Consider the following 14505-nt stretch of genomic DNA (forward strand, 5'->3'; position numbering starts at 1 on the left):
AAAATCACAGGGTTGCCTGCTGGGCTCCACGCGGGAGGCTCTGGGAAGAAGCCAATGCCCATTCATCCAGGCTGGGCTCCTGCTGCCATGCTGGACCCACTTGGGAGTCCAGGAGCCTCTCCCCACCTTAACCTCACCTGCCGAGGGCCTCCACCTGGGACCTGGCTCCAGTGAGCAAACCTGTCGTGGAGGGACTGAGCTGCAGAGAGAGGCAGACGGCTGGGTGCTCACAAAAGGGCCAGCTGGTCACTCATGTCCCTGTGGGGGCTGTCTCCAGGGAGAACCAGAGGGGAAGAAGGGAGGGGCCATGATGTGGTGTCTTTTTATCAGCTTTGCACCTTTTTCCTGCTGCACGGTGTGCATGTATCACCTATTAGAAAAATTGTTCATATATGTATGAAAAAGGTGTGTTTTAAAAATTCATGTCTGACTCTTTTGCAACCCCATGGACTGTAGTCTGTCAGACTTCTCTGTTCATGGGATTTCCCAGGCAAGAATACTGGAACGGGTTGCCATCTCCTTCTCCAAGGCATCTGCCTCATCTAGGGATCAAACTCATTTCTCGTGCGTCTCCTGCATTGGCACCACTGTGCCATGTGGGAAGCCTTGTCACATACAGTTCATCCTAAATCTACTTGGTAATGGGGGTGACCGTCTGTGTTAACTAATTGGCTTTTTCCAAAGGAAAAAGACACCTCTAGTGTCTCTATGTGGAGAAGGCAATGGCAACCCACTCCAGTACTCTTGCCTGGAAAATCCCATGGACGGAGGGGCCTGGTGGGCTGCAGTCCATGGGGTCGCTAGGAGTCGGACACGATTGAGCGACTTCACTTTATTTTTTCACTTTCACGCATTGGAAAAGGAAATGGCAACCCACTCCAGTGTTCTTGCCTGGAGAATCCCAGGGACAGGGGAGCCTGGTGGGCTGCCGTCTATGGGGTCGCACAGAGTTGGACACGACTGAAGCGACTTAGCAGCAGCAGCAGCAGCAGCAGCAGTGTCTCTATGGCAGGAGGTAGTTTGGGGCCAGGCTCTTGCCTCCGCAGGGGCTGGGAGAGGGGGGCAATTGTACTTCATGACTGCATCTGAGACAGAGATGGCTCTAAGTCCCCGAGGAACACAGACTGGGCTGGGAGCTGGCAAGAGGCTTATTCTGCTTTTAAAGAGAGGCTTGTTCCTCTCAAAGGAAGTACGATACCAAGCTTTCTAAAATAAACGCTTGAAGAAGGAGTGGGGACACGTTTTCCCTGTTTGCAGCAGGGAATTTCTGTTTTCTTTTTCAGTGGCTATTTGCCCACATAGGGGCCAGAAAGGAGATGTCTGGCTGGCCCTCTGCAGAACCCATGGGCCCTGCTGAGACCATGGGGCTGCTCAAGGCACCAGAGGTCCTGACTCTGGCCCCAGCCTGCCGCTTCTCCAGCCAGACCATGCCCACCCCTCCCCCACCCCTCACCCCCACCCCCTCCCTCTCCGCTCAGCCACTCTGCAGACTCGGCGCCTGTGAAATGGCTGTGCTGACAATTCTTTCCTCGGGGGTGCAGCTGGGGTGAACCCACAGGGCACACGGGAGATTCTGTGGTCATGAATGGGCCTAGGATGCACTTGAGGGGAAGCGGGGCACATGGGGGCAGCAGACAGTCTGCTGCTCAGAGGGGGAGTGGTTGGGGTGGCGGGGTGCCGGCAAGTTTTAGCAGCAAGTGAGCAGTAGGAACAGGGCATCCTAGGCCAGGCTGGAACCCCTAAAGGTGGGTGGGAGATGGTCAGGATCCTTTGCATTCACCCTCCTGATCACAGATGCCATCTTGCCATGGAAGAATCTGCCTCTCTGGCTTCTTGGGGCCCCGAAGGCTGAAGCCAGGGTACTCTGGCTAGGGTTGGGGTGGGGGAAGGGGACTCACAATCCCAGGGACCCCATGATGGAAAGTGGGCCTTAAAATTCACCCCCTTATACACTGAGACTGGATTCCCATACCTGATGGTGTCTGGGGGACCCCAGGCCCCTCCCCCACCAGTAAACTAGGGCCAGTGAGGGGGCATTTCCTGGCCCTACTGGGACATTCAGCAGTGGCTAGTCCATGCCAGGCAGGCCCCAGAAATGCTGGGTAAGTGCTGCATCCCAGGCCCCCTCCTGGAGCCCTAATGCAGGGAGTTGGAGGACCAGAGAGACAGCTTGTTGGTGGTGTTGGGGCTGCACAGGTGGGGCATGGGCTGAGGACAAGCCGGCCCCCACCCTGAGCCCCTGACCAGAAGCTCCCTCCAGCCTGGGGTGCACACAGTAGGTGCTTATTAAATGTGTTGAGTGATGGAAACAGGTGCAGACTGGCATCTGAGCCATGAGGACCATTGTCAGCTGTGGGGGGTCTCTGTGGGTGGCACTGGGCCTCTTCGGCCCCAGAGTCACCTAGGGTCAGGGGTCTAGGTCATCAGGCAGGAGTCATGGTGCTGCCCCCCCGCCCTGCAGGAGCACCCCTTTCTAATGTAGACAGATGGCCAGGCTGCTCAGAGGAGTCTGGCTGCCGGGAGGAGGGATCAGTGATGAAGGGTAATGGGGGCCGAGAGAAGTGACTGATGAGGATGCACAGCCTGCAGTGCTTGCCACCTTGCTGGCCCAGCTCTCTGCTGGCCTCCCATATCAGCCCTGCAGGATACCCCTGAAGGGCCATCCCATCTCTGGGCTCCCAAGGGATCAGTTGAACTCTGTTGAGATACAGCATGTCCTCTGCTTGGACTCCTGGGGACTTTTTACCTGCACAGGAGAGTTGCTTTTGGAAACATCTGAATGTCAGAAATTTATTTTAACTTTGTGTCTAAAAAACCTAGAGGTAACAACCTAGAGGGGTGGGATGGAGAGGGAGGTGAGAGGGATGTTCAAGTAGGAGGGGACATGGGTAAACCTATGATTGATTCATGTTGATGACTGGTAGAAACCAATGTAATACTGTAAAGCAATTATCCTTCGATTAAAAATAAATAAATTTAATAAAAAAGAAAAGAAAATTGATAACCAACAAGGACCTGCTATATAGCACAGGAAACCCTGCTCAATGTTATGTGGCAGCTTGAATGGGAGGGGAGTTTGGGGGAGAATGGATATATGTGTATATATGGCAGAGTCCTTTTGCTATGCACCTGAAATATTACAAAACTGTTAACTAGCTATACTCCAATATAAAATAAAAAGTTAAAAATTTTTTTAAAGATTAAATAGAAAAGAAAGGGGGAGTGCTGTGTGCACTGACATGGCTGCAGTCATGTGTACATGTATGTGCATGTGTATGTACACGTGTACATGTATGTGCATGTGTATATACACATGCACATGTCCATGCACATATGTGTATGAGCATGCGTGTGCATATATGTTTGCATGCATGCACACATGCACATATGTATATGTGTATTTATGTGCAAGTGTGTACATGCGAGGATGTGTGCATGTATGTGTATATGTGTGTATGAGGGCATGCATGAGTGTACACTTGCATACATATATGTATGCACATGTATATACGCGTGTGAGTGTGCACATGTGTGCATGCATGTGCAACTATGTGTGCATGAGTACCTCTATGTGTGCACAGTATGTATGCACATGTCTATGTGTGTGTACATGTGTGTGTATGAGAGTGTGTGCATGCATATATGTTGGCATGAGTGTATATATACACATGTGTATATGTGTGTGAGTGTACACACGTGTATGTGTGGTGTGTAGGTATGTGTGTGTATGAGCACATGCATATGAGCATACATGCACATACAGCATGTATGGGCATGTGTGTATGTGTGTATGTATGTGTATATGTGAGGGCATGCATATGTTTGCATGTGTGTATGTGCGTGTATGTCTGTATATGTGTGTTATGTGAGGGTGTGTATATGCATATATTTGAATGTGTATATGTATATGCATGTGTGTGCATGTGTGTGCCTGTGTGTGTGTGTGTGTATATATATATATATATATATGTATATGTGAGGGCATGCATGTGCCTATGTTCGCATGTGTGTATGTAAGTGCATGTGTGTATGTAAGTGCATGTGTCTTGTGAGTGGAGGTGTGCATTCTCTTTAAGCACCAGTGTGTTTGTGAGGTAGCACATGGTGGTGCCCTGGGTGGTGTTCTCACCCATCTGCCAGCTGCGGTCACTTCCAGGTGGGACAAAGCTGAGACTTCACCCTATACTTTGTATTTTTTCATATTATTTCAATTTTTCATGAAAGAGGGAATCGCTTTTATAATGAAAGATAAAGATTTTGCATCTTGAAAGTTAATGTGTACACAGCAAGCTAGATGGAGTGGGGAGGGCTCTGGGTGGGGATCAGGTTCAGACGCCCTCTGCAGCCCTCCCTCCTACTCCATCCAGGGTCCACTTCTCTCCCCAGAGAGCTGAGCTCACGTTTCTTGAGGAGTAAAGGGGGTTAGGGTGGGGGACATCTAGAGTCATGGCCCAGCTGGACCCCCTGCAGCTGCCCACACACTCCCACCCCCACCCCCATCCCCACCCCCACCTGGAGCATCCTTGGCTGTGGCGGGTAGCTCCCTTTAAGTTTCTTTGTAGCTTTGCTGGGGATCCCTGAGGGTGATGAGAGCAGAACGAGGGCCGCCATGTCTCTCTTCACTCCAAAGAGGGGAGGGGAGGTGGGACTGAGGGGCCCAGGTGGTCAGGAAGGCAGTGTCCAGGTGCTGGGCCCCACCCCCAGCCAGAGCCAGACCGCAGGCTGGGAACTGGCGACCTCAGCCGACGAATGAGGCCCGGGAGGTGGAGGCTGGTGCTGGCTGAGCACATGTGCGAGCACATGCATGTGCATGGTGGGAGTGCACACGTGTGGTGGGGGGCCCTCCCAGGTGGAGTGCAGTCCCTTCTCAGCCCCTCGCTCTGTCTCTCCTCCTTCCCTGACCAGCCCCCCGCCTTCCCCTTCTCCCATTCTCTCCTTCATCAATTCAGCCTGGACATGGTTTCCATGGTGTTCTGATAGAAATTGGAATTCAAATCATAATTGTGGGAAGCAATGGGGGACATGTGGGAGGAGGGAGGGGATGGGAGGAGGGAGAAGGTGGGGAGGAGTCAGGTGGGTGGAGAAGAGCTTCCCCTGTGCTCCGACAGCCAGCGACCGGATGCTTTTTTCTTTCTTCAAATGTATTTCAAAATGTATGGAATTCTCTCCTAGGCCCTCCTCCTGTTGCCTAGCGACAGCGATGGGGCCAGAGGTGCCTTCCTGTAGGAGAGTGGATTCCTCCCCCTTCCTTGTGCTGGAACAGGGACTGCAGCTCAGAAAACCTGCAGGAGGCAGGGAGGGCCTTGACCAGAGCTCTGGCCCTGTGGGACAGTGGCATTGAGGGTTTGGGACTGCTGCCACTGACCCCAAATTTCTCTCCTCATGACTGGCCTGAAATTCCACTATTAGAGTTTTATTCCTTTGGCTATTCTTGTAAAATGTCAGCATACTTATTGGAGCTTGCCAGTGAGAGTGGGCATCCTGAGACTTCCCTGCTGATGGCGCGGATGGCTCTTAAGCACAGAGGACTTGAAGCTCACACTCAGCCCCGTGTCCATTAGGATGGGGAGGCTTTGAGGAAGCCAGGCTCAGAGGGGCACTTGGCAAGTGAATGAATGAATGAAGGGGAGTGTGGGGAAGACTGCTGGCCAAGGAGACAGAAGGGAAAGACAGAGGCTGGCAATCTGGAACGATGCTTTCCATGTTGCCCCTCCCCTCCAAGGTTGGGGTCCCCAGGGACTCTGCTGCTGCTATGAGATGAAGGCAGAGCAGGGGAAGAGGAGAGGGCAGGAGGGGATACCCTGCTGCAGGAGCCCTTCTGTTGGAGGATGGCTCTGGCTGTGTCCAAGGACAGGTGAGCGTCCCTCCCTGGCCCGGCCCCCACCTGCTGGCCCCCAGGGAGGAGCCAGGCTGGTTAGAGGGGCCATGGAGACCAGGGTCAAACAGTCACAGGGCCCTGCACCCCCTTGGGTGGGCCTTGCCTGTGCCCAGACCCCAGATCAGGACACTGGGTGGCAGGTGTCGCTGCACAGCCAATGTGGACCCAGGTCCCCACATTCAGGCTCCATGGGACCTCATGCTCAGGAGAGGCCCCTCACAGGCTGCTGCTGAAAGCTCTGGGGGCAGGTGGGACCTGAGCTGGGGGTCCTGGCCCCCAGCCCCCCAGCTCTGGGAAACAGGACCAAAGCACATGTTTTTTTGGTGAAAGGACCAGCAGAAGGCTGTCGCTGACACAGTCACTGTCTGATGAGTGGGTGAATGGCTGCTGGCAGGCCCGTGGGGCCCCTCTCCCATGTAGGGGTGCATCACAGGCTCACAGGCTCCTTTACTTCTTTATTGAGGGGGTGTCCCAGTCCCTACGGGACATTAGGGTGGTTGGGCAGTGCACACCGTGGGGTTTCGCCATCACTGGTGACCAGGCTCATGGGCACTGGACCCTGAGATGGGACACAGACACCACTCAGAGCCGGCCTCTGGCATTCCACGGTGACCTGACCAGGAGCTGGGGTAGTTCAGGAGGGTGTCTTACAGGGCACGGACTCAGGTCTCCACTGATGTGAAGTGGGCAGACAGTAAGGTGGGTTTGGAGCTCAGTGGCAGGCCCTGCCCGTGTGCCCCCAGGAGGGTCTGGGAGGCGGGCATCTCATCTCATTCCATGTCCTCTCCGCCCCTACCTCAGGGAACCATCCTTCCATCATCCAAGCTTGGTCCTCCAGAGCCATCACACTCAGCTCTGGCTGAGTGGGTGAAGTTACCATGCCTGCTACTCAGACAGGGAAACTGGGGCTCGGGGAATTGCAGTGTGTGCATGGTCCAGGGAGGCCAGAAGGGTCTGAGGGTCTGTCAGAAAGAGTCCAGGTCCTCCGCCTGAAGCCAGCACCTGGGACCAGACTCAGTCTTTGCTGAACTCCAATGCCCACTCGCTGAGCAGGGCAGGGGGCTCCCCTACCCCTGTCCAGAACCGACACCCGTGTGGGAGCTCTGGGCTGGCCTTGTCCTCTGTGCCGATGGCCACTGTATCACGGCAGGGCTGCCTGGCATGGGGACCAGCTGTGGGCTGACTCTCCTGGCCTGGTTCTTGCTGAACAGCTTGGGGGAGGATTTGGGAGGGTCAAGTGACCCCGATCCATAGCAGAGCCCAGATGTGACATGCCTGTGGACACTGTAGCATCTGACTCGCCGTTTCTGTGGATGGAGGCTGAGACCAGACCAGGAGCAGCTCTCAGATCCTGAGTCAGTGCCACCCATGTGGTTGTCCGCCCATCTGACCATTGGTCTGACTGTCTCCCTTCTGGGCCAATGTGTTCCAGGCCCAGGGAAGACTTGTTTTAAAAGGTCTATGTTTCACTTCTGGTCTCTTGTCCACTCCTAGTCCGGCTGGTCCAAAGCAGCTCCCCCGGGGCCGCCTTCCTCTGGCTCAGGGTACCTTCCTGGGGCTGGGCTGTCCTGTCTGAGACTGGCTCCCAGAGACCAAGGAGGCGCCTGCTGTCCTGGGCATCTGAGCTGGGGCCAGGCATGACGGACGAGTCTCGGTCTCTGCCTGGCTGCTGGCCAGCAGGCAGCCTGTACCTGTGGCTCCTCCTCTTCACCTATGGCCCCAGGGCTGGCATTTCTTGGAGACCTGGTCGACCCTCCTCCACCTTGGGTGTCCACCCTGAAGCAGCTCGGAGCCAGGGCTGCAGGAGCTCAGCTGGACAGCAGAAATGAGAGTGCGTGGGGATGTCCCTGTCCTGGACTGGGCCACCAGGACCCCACGGACCTGGCCTTGTTTTTGCAGAGTCAGAATGGAGACCTGGGAGGCTGAGCTGCCCGAGGTATCCCTGCAGGGCTTTGCCGCCTTGGCCAGCGGAGGACATGCGAGGATGGGGAGGCCCAGGGCTGGGCGATGGCAAGCTGACTCCAGCCCTCTGGTGGCATCAAAGCTTCCTGTGACACCACCTTGGAGGGGGTGTTGAATGCCTGCTGCACAACGGGCTGACTTGGTCTTGAGCTGACCAGAGGTATGACAGAGGCCCTCGGTGGCACCAGGCCTGCGGTGATCCTGCCTGCCGGGCTCTTCTCAGTGCCAGCTCTTGGGGTCACTGCCCTCCAATGTCAACTGGGCTGCCCAGCGGCCTGCCTTGATCTGCCCCTTTCATTTTTTTCTCCCTAAACATCCATTAGTTTGAGAACAAAGAAGACTGCCTGTCACCCAACACAAATTTCTCCTCATTAAAGGCCATTTTTAGATCTGGGAGGAGAGCAATCTCTCTTGCTTTCAAAGAGGAGAGGAGGGAGGTGGTAGGGAGAGAGGAGAAGCTGAAAAGAAATGGGGCCTCTGGGATATGGGTGCTGGGTCCTGGATCTTGGATGCCCGGGAGCAGGCCCTGGGATGACTCCCTCCAGCTCCCAGGTGCTGAGTGGATGGGGGTGGAGGCTGAGTGACCCCATCCTGGTCCCCTCCCAGCGCCCTCCCAGCCTGCCTCGTGCTAGTACAATGTCTCCCGGGTGACGTTGCTGGAGAAGGTGTGGTTGCTGGACACACTGTTGGCCTTCCTCGAGAAGGCTGGCCCCCTCCTCCTGCGGCCCCCCAGGGGACAGAGACAGGCCAGGGTGGACAGGAAGATCTGGCGGAAGTTGGCAGAGACGAGGTTGTAGAGGATGGGGTTGATGGTGGAGCTGACATAGAAGAGGGCGTTGGTCAGCATGTAGAAGTAGTGGTAGAAGTCATAGAGGAACCTGCGGGGAGAGAACACTCAGGTCGGTGGGCCCAGACACACAGGGCGGCCCTGGCCAACGTGGGGATATTTCATAATAATCTTCAGGACTCTGGTTTCTCTTGAGAGGTTGTTCTGTATACACTTCTGCCCAGCACCGGTCAGCTGAGCTGCTGAGCTGAGCTGCTGAGCTGAGCTGCGGCCACCCTCCCAAGGCAGGGTGTGCAGCTTACCTTGGCCACAGTCTCCACTTTTCCCTGCTGCCTGTGGATGTGCCCTTCCTGTCCAAGATCCCAGTCACCCCAGGGCTGCCAGGCTCAGCTGGGGCCTGGCCTTAATGAAACAGCCAGGGTAGGAGCCCCTCCATACAGCTCAGACAGTTGTGTACCTCACCTCAACTTGCTTTCCTCCATGCACAGGGACCTCACACCCTCACCTGGCAGCCCTGAATCTCAGAAACCCTGTGTTTGGGGCTATGCTCCACGCCCTGAACCTTCTCCTCATTCAGCCTAGCTGTACCCTCCCCAGTGGCTCCCTGTCACTTGGAAAAGCCCATGACCCTTGACCTGGAGCCCTGCTGTGCAGAGGAGCTCACCCAGCAGGGTTCAGACTGCTGTCATGGGAAGGCCAGTGCCCGAACATAACAGCATGAGCATGATGTTCTTGGAGCCCCGGGTCCTCCTGGTGGATGACTCCTCCAGGCTGGGGGTGGGAGTGGTCCAGGGACCCTGAAGGTTGCTATCTCTCCACCCACAGCCAGCAGGACCAGCCCTTCCTTTCACTCTCCAGACTCCCCCAAACCTGCTGATCATCTTAGGACCTGCTTTCCTTTTCTGAAGCAGCTTCCAGGGGTGTCTGTCCCTCCACAGCCTTTTGTCCCCCCCAACCCATCACAGCCATGCCCGAGCACATGCTGGGGGACACTGACTCCCACCCCTACCCTGAGCGGCCCCTCTCAGTGCCCCAGTCCCACTTGTTTTGGGGAGCACGCCCCCGGCCTGAGCCTCACCCCCTCTGTCCCTGCCTCCTGTACTCACGGGGTCCACTGTTTGTCTGAAATGTAGCAGAACATGAGGCGTCGCACGTGGTAGGGCAGCCAGCAGACCACGAAGGCGATGACCACGGCACCTGAGACATGGAGACACTGGCCTCAGAGAGCTGGAGGGAGAGGTCCTGTGCCCACGGACTGGAAGACCCAATACTGTTGAGATGCCTGTACTACAACATATCTACGGGTTCAGTGCAACTTCTGTGTAAGTCCTGATGACAGTTTTTTGTAGAAGTAAAAGAACTCATTGGGAATTTCAATGGATGCTGAATAGCCAAAACAGTCTTGAGAAAAAACAACGCTGGAGGACTCATCCCTCCTGACTGCAAACTCCCCAACCACCCACAAAGCTACAGTCATCCAAATGGAGTGGTAAGGGCATAAGGACAGATGTGTAGACTCATGGGCCAGAATGGACGGTCCAGAAATAAGCCCTTCCAGTTTCCAGAAAGCTCAAATGATTTTCTATTGGGTACCAAGATCAAGCGGGAAGGACTCTTTTCAACAAATGCTCTGGGAAAACTGGATCCCCACATACAAAAAATGAAGCTGGACCCTAATCTCACACCATCCACAAAAATTAACTCACAGTGGATCAGAGATCTAAACATAAGAGTTAAGAGTATAAAATTCCTAGAAGAAAAGATACAACAAAATTTTCACAACAATAGATTTGAAAATCATTTCTTGGTGATGGCACCAAGGACAACAAAGGGAAAAAATAATTTGGATAAAAATTTAAAAACTGTATTAAAGGATACAATTGACGAAGTGGAAAGACAACCTACAGATGGGAGAAAATGTTTGCTTCACATCTGATAAGGGATTAATATCCTGGATATATGGAAAACTCAACAACAAAACTCAAGCAACCCAATTCACAAGTGGGCAGAGGACTTGAATAGACATTTCTCCAAAGAAGAGATACAAATATGCAATAAGCACATGAAAAGATGCTCAACACCACTGATCACCCAGGAAAAGCAAATCAAAGCTACAATAAGATACTGCCTCATATTCCAATTGGAGAAGGCAATGGCACCCCACTCCAGTACTTTTGCCTAGAAAATCCCATGGATGGAGGAGCCTGGTGGGCTGCAACCCATGGAGTCGCTGGACTCGGACATGACTGAGCGACTTCACTTTCACTTTTCACTTTCATGCATTGGAAAAGGAAATGGCAACCCACTCCAGTGTTCTTGCCTGGAGAATCCCAGGGACGGGAAGCCTGGTGGGCTGCCGTCTATGGGGTTGCACAGAGTCGGACACAACTGAAGCGACTTAGCAGCAGCAGCAGCAGCAGCATATTCCAATAGGATGACTATTATAAAAAATAGTAAAACCCCAGAAAATAGTAATTTGTGGGAGGATATGGAGAAACTAGAACTTTTTTGCAACATTGGTGGGAATGTAAAATGGTGCAGCCACTTGAGAAAATAGTATGGCTGTTTAAAAATATTTTCTAATTCAAAAAATTAAACATGAGAAAGTACTGTGAAAGTGAAAGTCGCTCAGTTGTGTCCGACTCTTTGCAACCTGATGGACTATATGGTCCATGGAATTCTCCAGGCCAGAATACTGGAGTGGGAAGCTGTTCTCTCCTCCAAGGGGTCTTCTCAACCCAGGGATCCAACCCAGGTATCCAGCATTGCAAGAGGATTCTTTACCAGCTGAGCCACAAGGGAAGCCCAAGAATAGTGGAGTGGGTAGCCTATCCCTTCTCCCGTGGATCTTCCCGACCCAGAAATGACCATGTGATTCAGCAATTCTACTCCAGGGCGTGTGTGTGTGTGTGTGTGTGTGTGTGTGTGTGTGTGTGTGTGTGTGTGTGTGTGTGTGTGTGTGTGTGTATGTATATACATGTATGGATGTGAGAATTGGACTGTGAAGAAGGCTGAGCACTGAAGAATTGATGCTTTTGAACTGTGGTGTTGGAGAAGACTCTTGAGAGTCCCTTGGACTGCAAGGAGATCCAACCAGTCCATTCGGAAGGAGATCAGCCCTGGGATTTCTTTGGAAGGAATGATGCTAAAGCTGAAACTCCAGTACTTTGGCCACCTCATGCGAAGAGTTGACTCATTGGAAAAGACTGATGCTGGGAGGGATTGGGGGCAGGAGGAGAAGGGGACGACAGAGGATGAGATGGCTGGATGGCATCACTGAGTCGATGGACGTGAGTCTCAGTGAACTCCGGGAGTTGGTGATGGACAGGGAGACCTGGCGTGCTGCGATTCATGGGGTCGCAAAGAGTCGGACACAACTGAGCGACTGAACTGAACTGAACTGATATATATACATAACTGAAAGCAGGAACTCAGATACCAGCATCTCATAGCACTATTCACAGGAGCTGAAATCAATGGAGAATGGATAAACATGTGGTCCTTGCATACAGTGGGATATTATTCAGCCTTAAAAAGAAAGGAAATTCTGATACAGGCTACAAGGTGAATGAACCCTGAGGCTACTACATCACATGAATAAACCAGTCACAAAATCCACAAATACTGTATGATTCCACTTATATGAGCTCCTTAGAGGAGTCAAATTCATAGAGACTGAAAGTAGAAGGTGGTTGTCAGGGGCTGGGGGAGTGGTGAGAGCTTGTTACTAATGGGAAAAGTTGCAATTTTACAAGGCGGAAAGGGATGGTGGTGATGGCCCCATAGTGATATGATTGTCTACACAGCTGCCAAACTGCGCACTTAAAATGGTCAAAATGGTAAATTTTATGTTGGGTATATTTTACCAGAACGAAAAAGAGAGCAATAAAAAGCCAACTGCTTGGGAAAACTTGGGGCTGACTATGCTGTCTTGGGGAAGAGAGAAGCGTGGTCCCTGAGATAATGTCATTGTCTTGGGGTTGTAGAAGGATCTGTGGAGGTCTTGGGTTTGGGGCCCACACCCTGGCTGCTGTCCTGACCCCACAGGCCCTGAGACCCACACTGGGAGGTCTCTGGAGACCGCAGGCCTGGGGTTGGGAGGCCCTGACAAGGGAGCTGCCTGCTGGAAGCAGCAGAAAACAGGGGTTGGAGACACCAGGAGTTCCAGAAAGCCTATCCACACACAGCAGATACAGATGCTGTGGCCTTGCCTGCTGGACACTGCCTGCTGGTCACTCGACACCAGGCTGCAGGGAGCCGAGCCAGGCCGAGGGCTAAACACACCCGAAGTAACTCTCCTATCACTTACAGGATGCAGATGGAGGCAGAGATGATCATATCTGGGAAATACTGGAGTAATAAATGAACAAAATGAATTTTACCTGTTTCAAAACATGGTTATTGGACCATTTAACATCTCATGTGGGGCCTGCAGGCATCATGTTCCTGTTGGGTAGAGCTGCTGGGACCTTTTCCTCTCAAGACCAGTGGCTGCAGACGGTGAGGGGCTGGCAGCCGGGGCAGGGAGGGAGATGGGAGGGGGGCTGCTGGGACCAATGGAAGGTGGGGGTGGGTGCTCTGGGGGGCTGAGTGAGCTGGGGCTGCCTCAAGACAGTGGGGAGGGGTAGGTAGTTTTGAGGACCCTTCGTCATGATGCCATCTGCAGGCCCAGACCAGGCCAGGGACAGAGGGATGGAGGCAGGACCCTCACAACTCACAGAAACAGAGGGTCCACTCCACCTGACCCTCCAGGATTTCAGGATGCCCTGTTAGAACCTGTGAGGGGGGACGGTACCTCTAGCCTTTCCAGCTGGCCTAGCATGCATGGGGACCCCAATTCTGCAGCCCTGGCTTTGTGAGCAAACTACCTGATTTAAAGCCACGAGGAGGCTTACTAATTGGTGAGTGGGTGGACGAGTAGTAAATGAAGAACAGCCCGATCCCTGGAGCAACTGGCACCCCAAGCCTCGGCCTGGCACGCTCGGTTCCCCAGCTCTCTAGACCTCCCTGTTTGTGGTACCAAGCTCACCCCCACACCCACCCCAGGGCCCAGAAGTTACGTACGTAAGACCCGGACGCCGTGGCGCAGGGCCTGGACCCGGCCGGGCTCGATGGACATGCTGAAGGAGCTGTGCTGGCCCCCGACGGTGCACACCTGGCCCGGCTCAGCGGCCTGGCGGACCATCACGGTCAGTTTGTTGGCGATGACGGTGTTCAGGAAGGAGATGACCACCATGGGGAACACGAAGGACATGAAGGTGTTGATCTGCGTGAGAGGGAGGAGGGTGGCTCTGAGACGGGTGGGGACGCACCCTGGGGCCCACCTGCCCCCTGGCCCTCAGAGAGACAGAGGAGGGTGTCCCTGAGCCCCAGGCAGGGATGTGCCCTGGTGCTCGCCCGTCCACCGGCCCAGGTTCAGGGGCTGGAGGTGGGAGTAGCTGGGTCTGCCCATCTCCAGGCCAGCTCTGCTGGCTGGCTTGAGGGTCCGTGGCCTCTCTGCCACCTCAAGGAACCCCCAGCACAGGGCCCAGCCTGGAGCATCCCGGGTGTGGTGAGGGTCTAGGCTCTGCATTTCCAGGTCTGGACAAGGATGCGGCCCTACCTGACCTCTCTTCAGCACGGCCCACCCAGCGTCCCTCATCCTGCATGTGGACAGCTCACATTAGGACACAGAGCAAGGACCCTGCCTACTGCCCCGTTGCCCACTGCCTCTCAGCGCATTGAAGAGCACTTCCTGTTGTCTCCTCTATCTTCCACCTCTCTTGGCCTCTGGGGAGACCGACTCTCCAGGTGCCAAGGGTCTTGCTGAAATCACCGGCTCAGACCTGAACTTGAGCCAGAGCCCGGCCCTTTGGCAATACTAGGCTGACCCACCTTC

The 14505-nt window shown here is 54.1% G+C and overlaps 1 protein-coding gene across 1 annotated transcript in view; it reads right to left on the reverse strand.

Moving 5' to 3' along the window:
• Nucleotides 1-8468: 8468 nt before the first annotated feature.
• NTSR1 (neurotensin receptor 1) overlaps nucleotides 8469-14505 on the reverse strand; it is a 49250-nt gene continuing 43213 nt past the window's right edge. The window contains exons 2-4 of the mRNA XM_005893992.1: nucleotides 13692-13893; nucleotides 9734-9824; nucleotides 8469-8718 (exon numbers count right to left, since the gene is read on the reverse strand). Of these exons, the coding sequence (XP_005894054.1) occupies nucleotides 8469-8718; nucleotides 9734-9824; nucleotides 13692-13893 (543 nt within the window). The remainder of the gene's footprint in view (nucleotides 8719-9733; nucleotides 9825-13691; nucleotides 13894-14505) is intronic.

The sequence above is a fragment of the Bos mutus genome, chromosome 13, assembly GCF_027580195.1.
Source record: "Bos mutus isolate GX-2022 chromosome 13, NWIPB_WYAK_1.1, whole genome shotgun sequence".
NCBI classification, from domain to species: Eukaryota; Metazoa; Chordata; class Mammalia; order Artiodactyla; family Bovidae; genus Bos; species Bos mutus.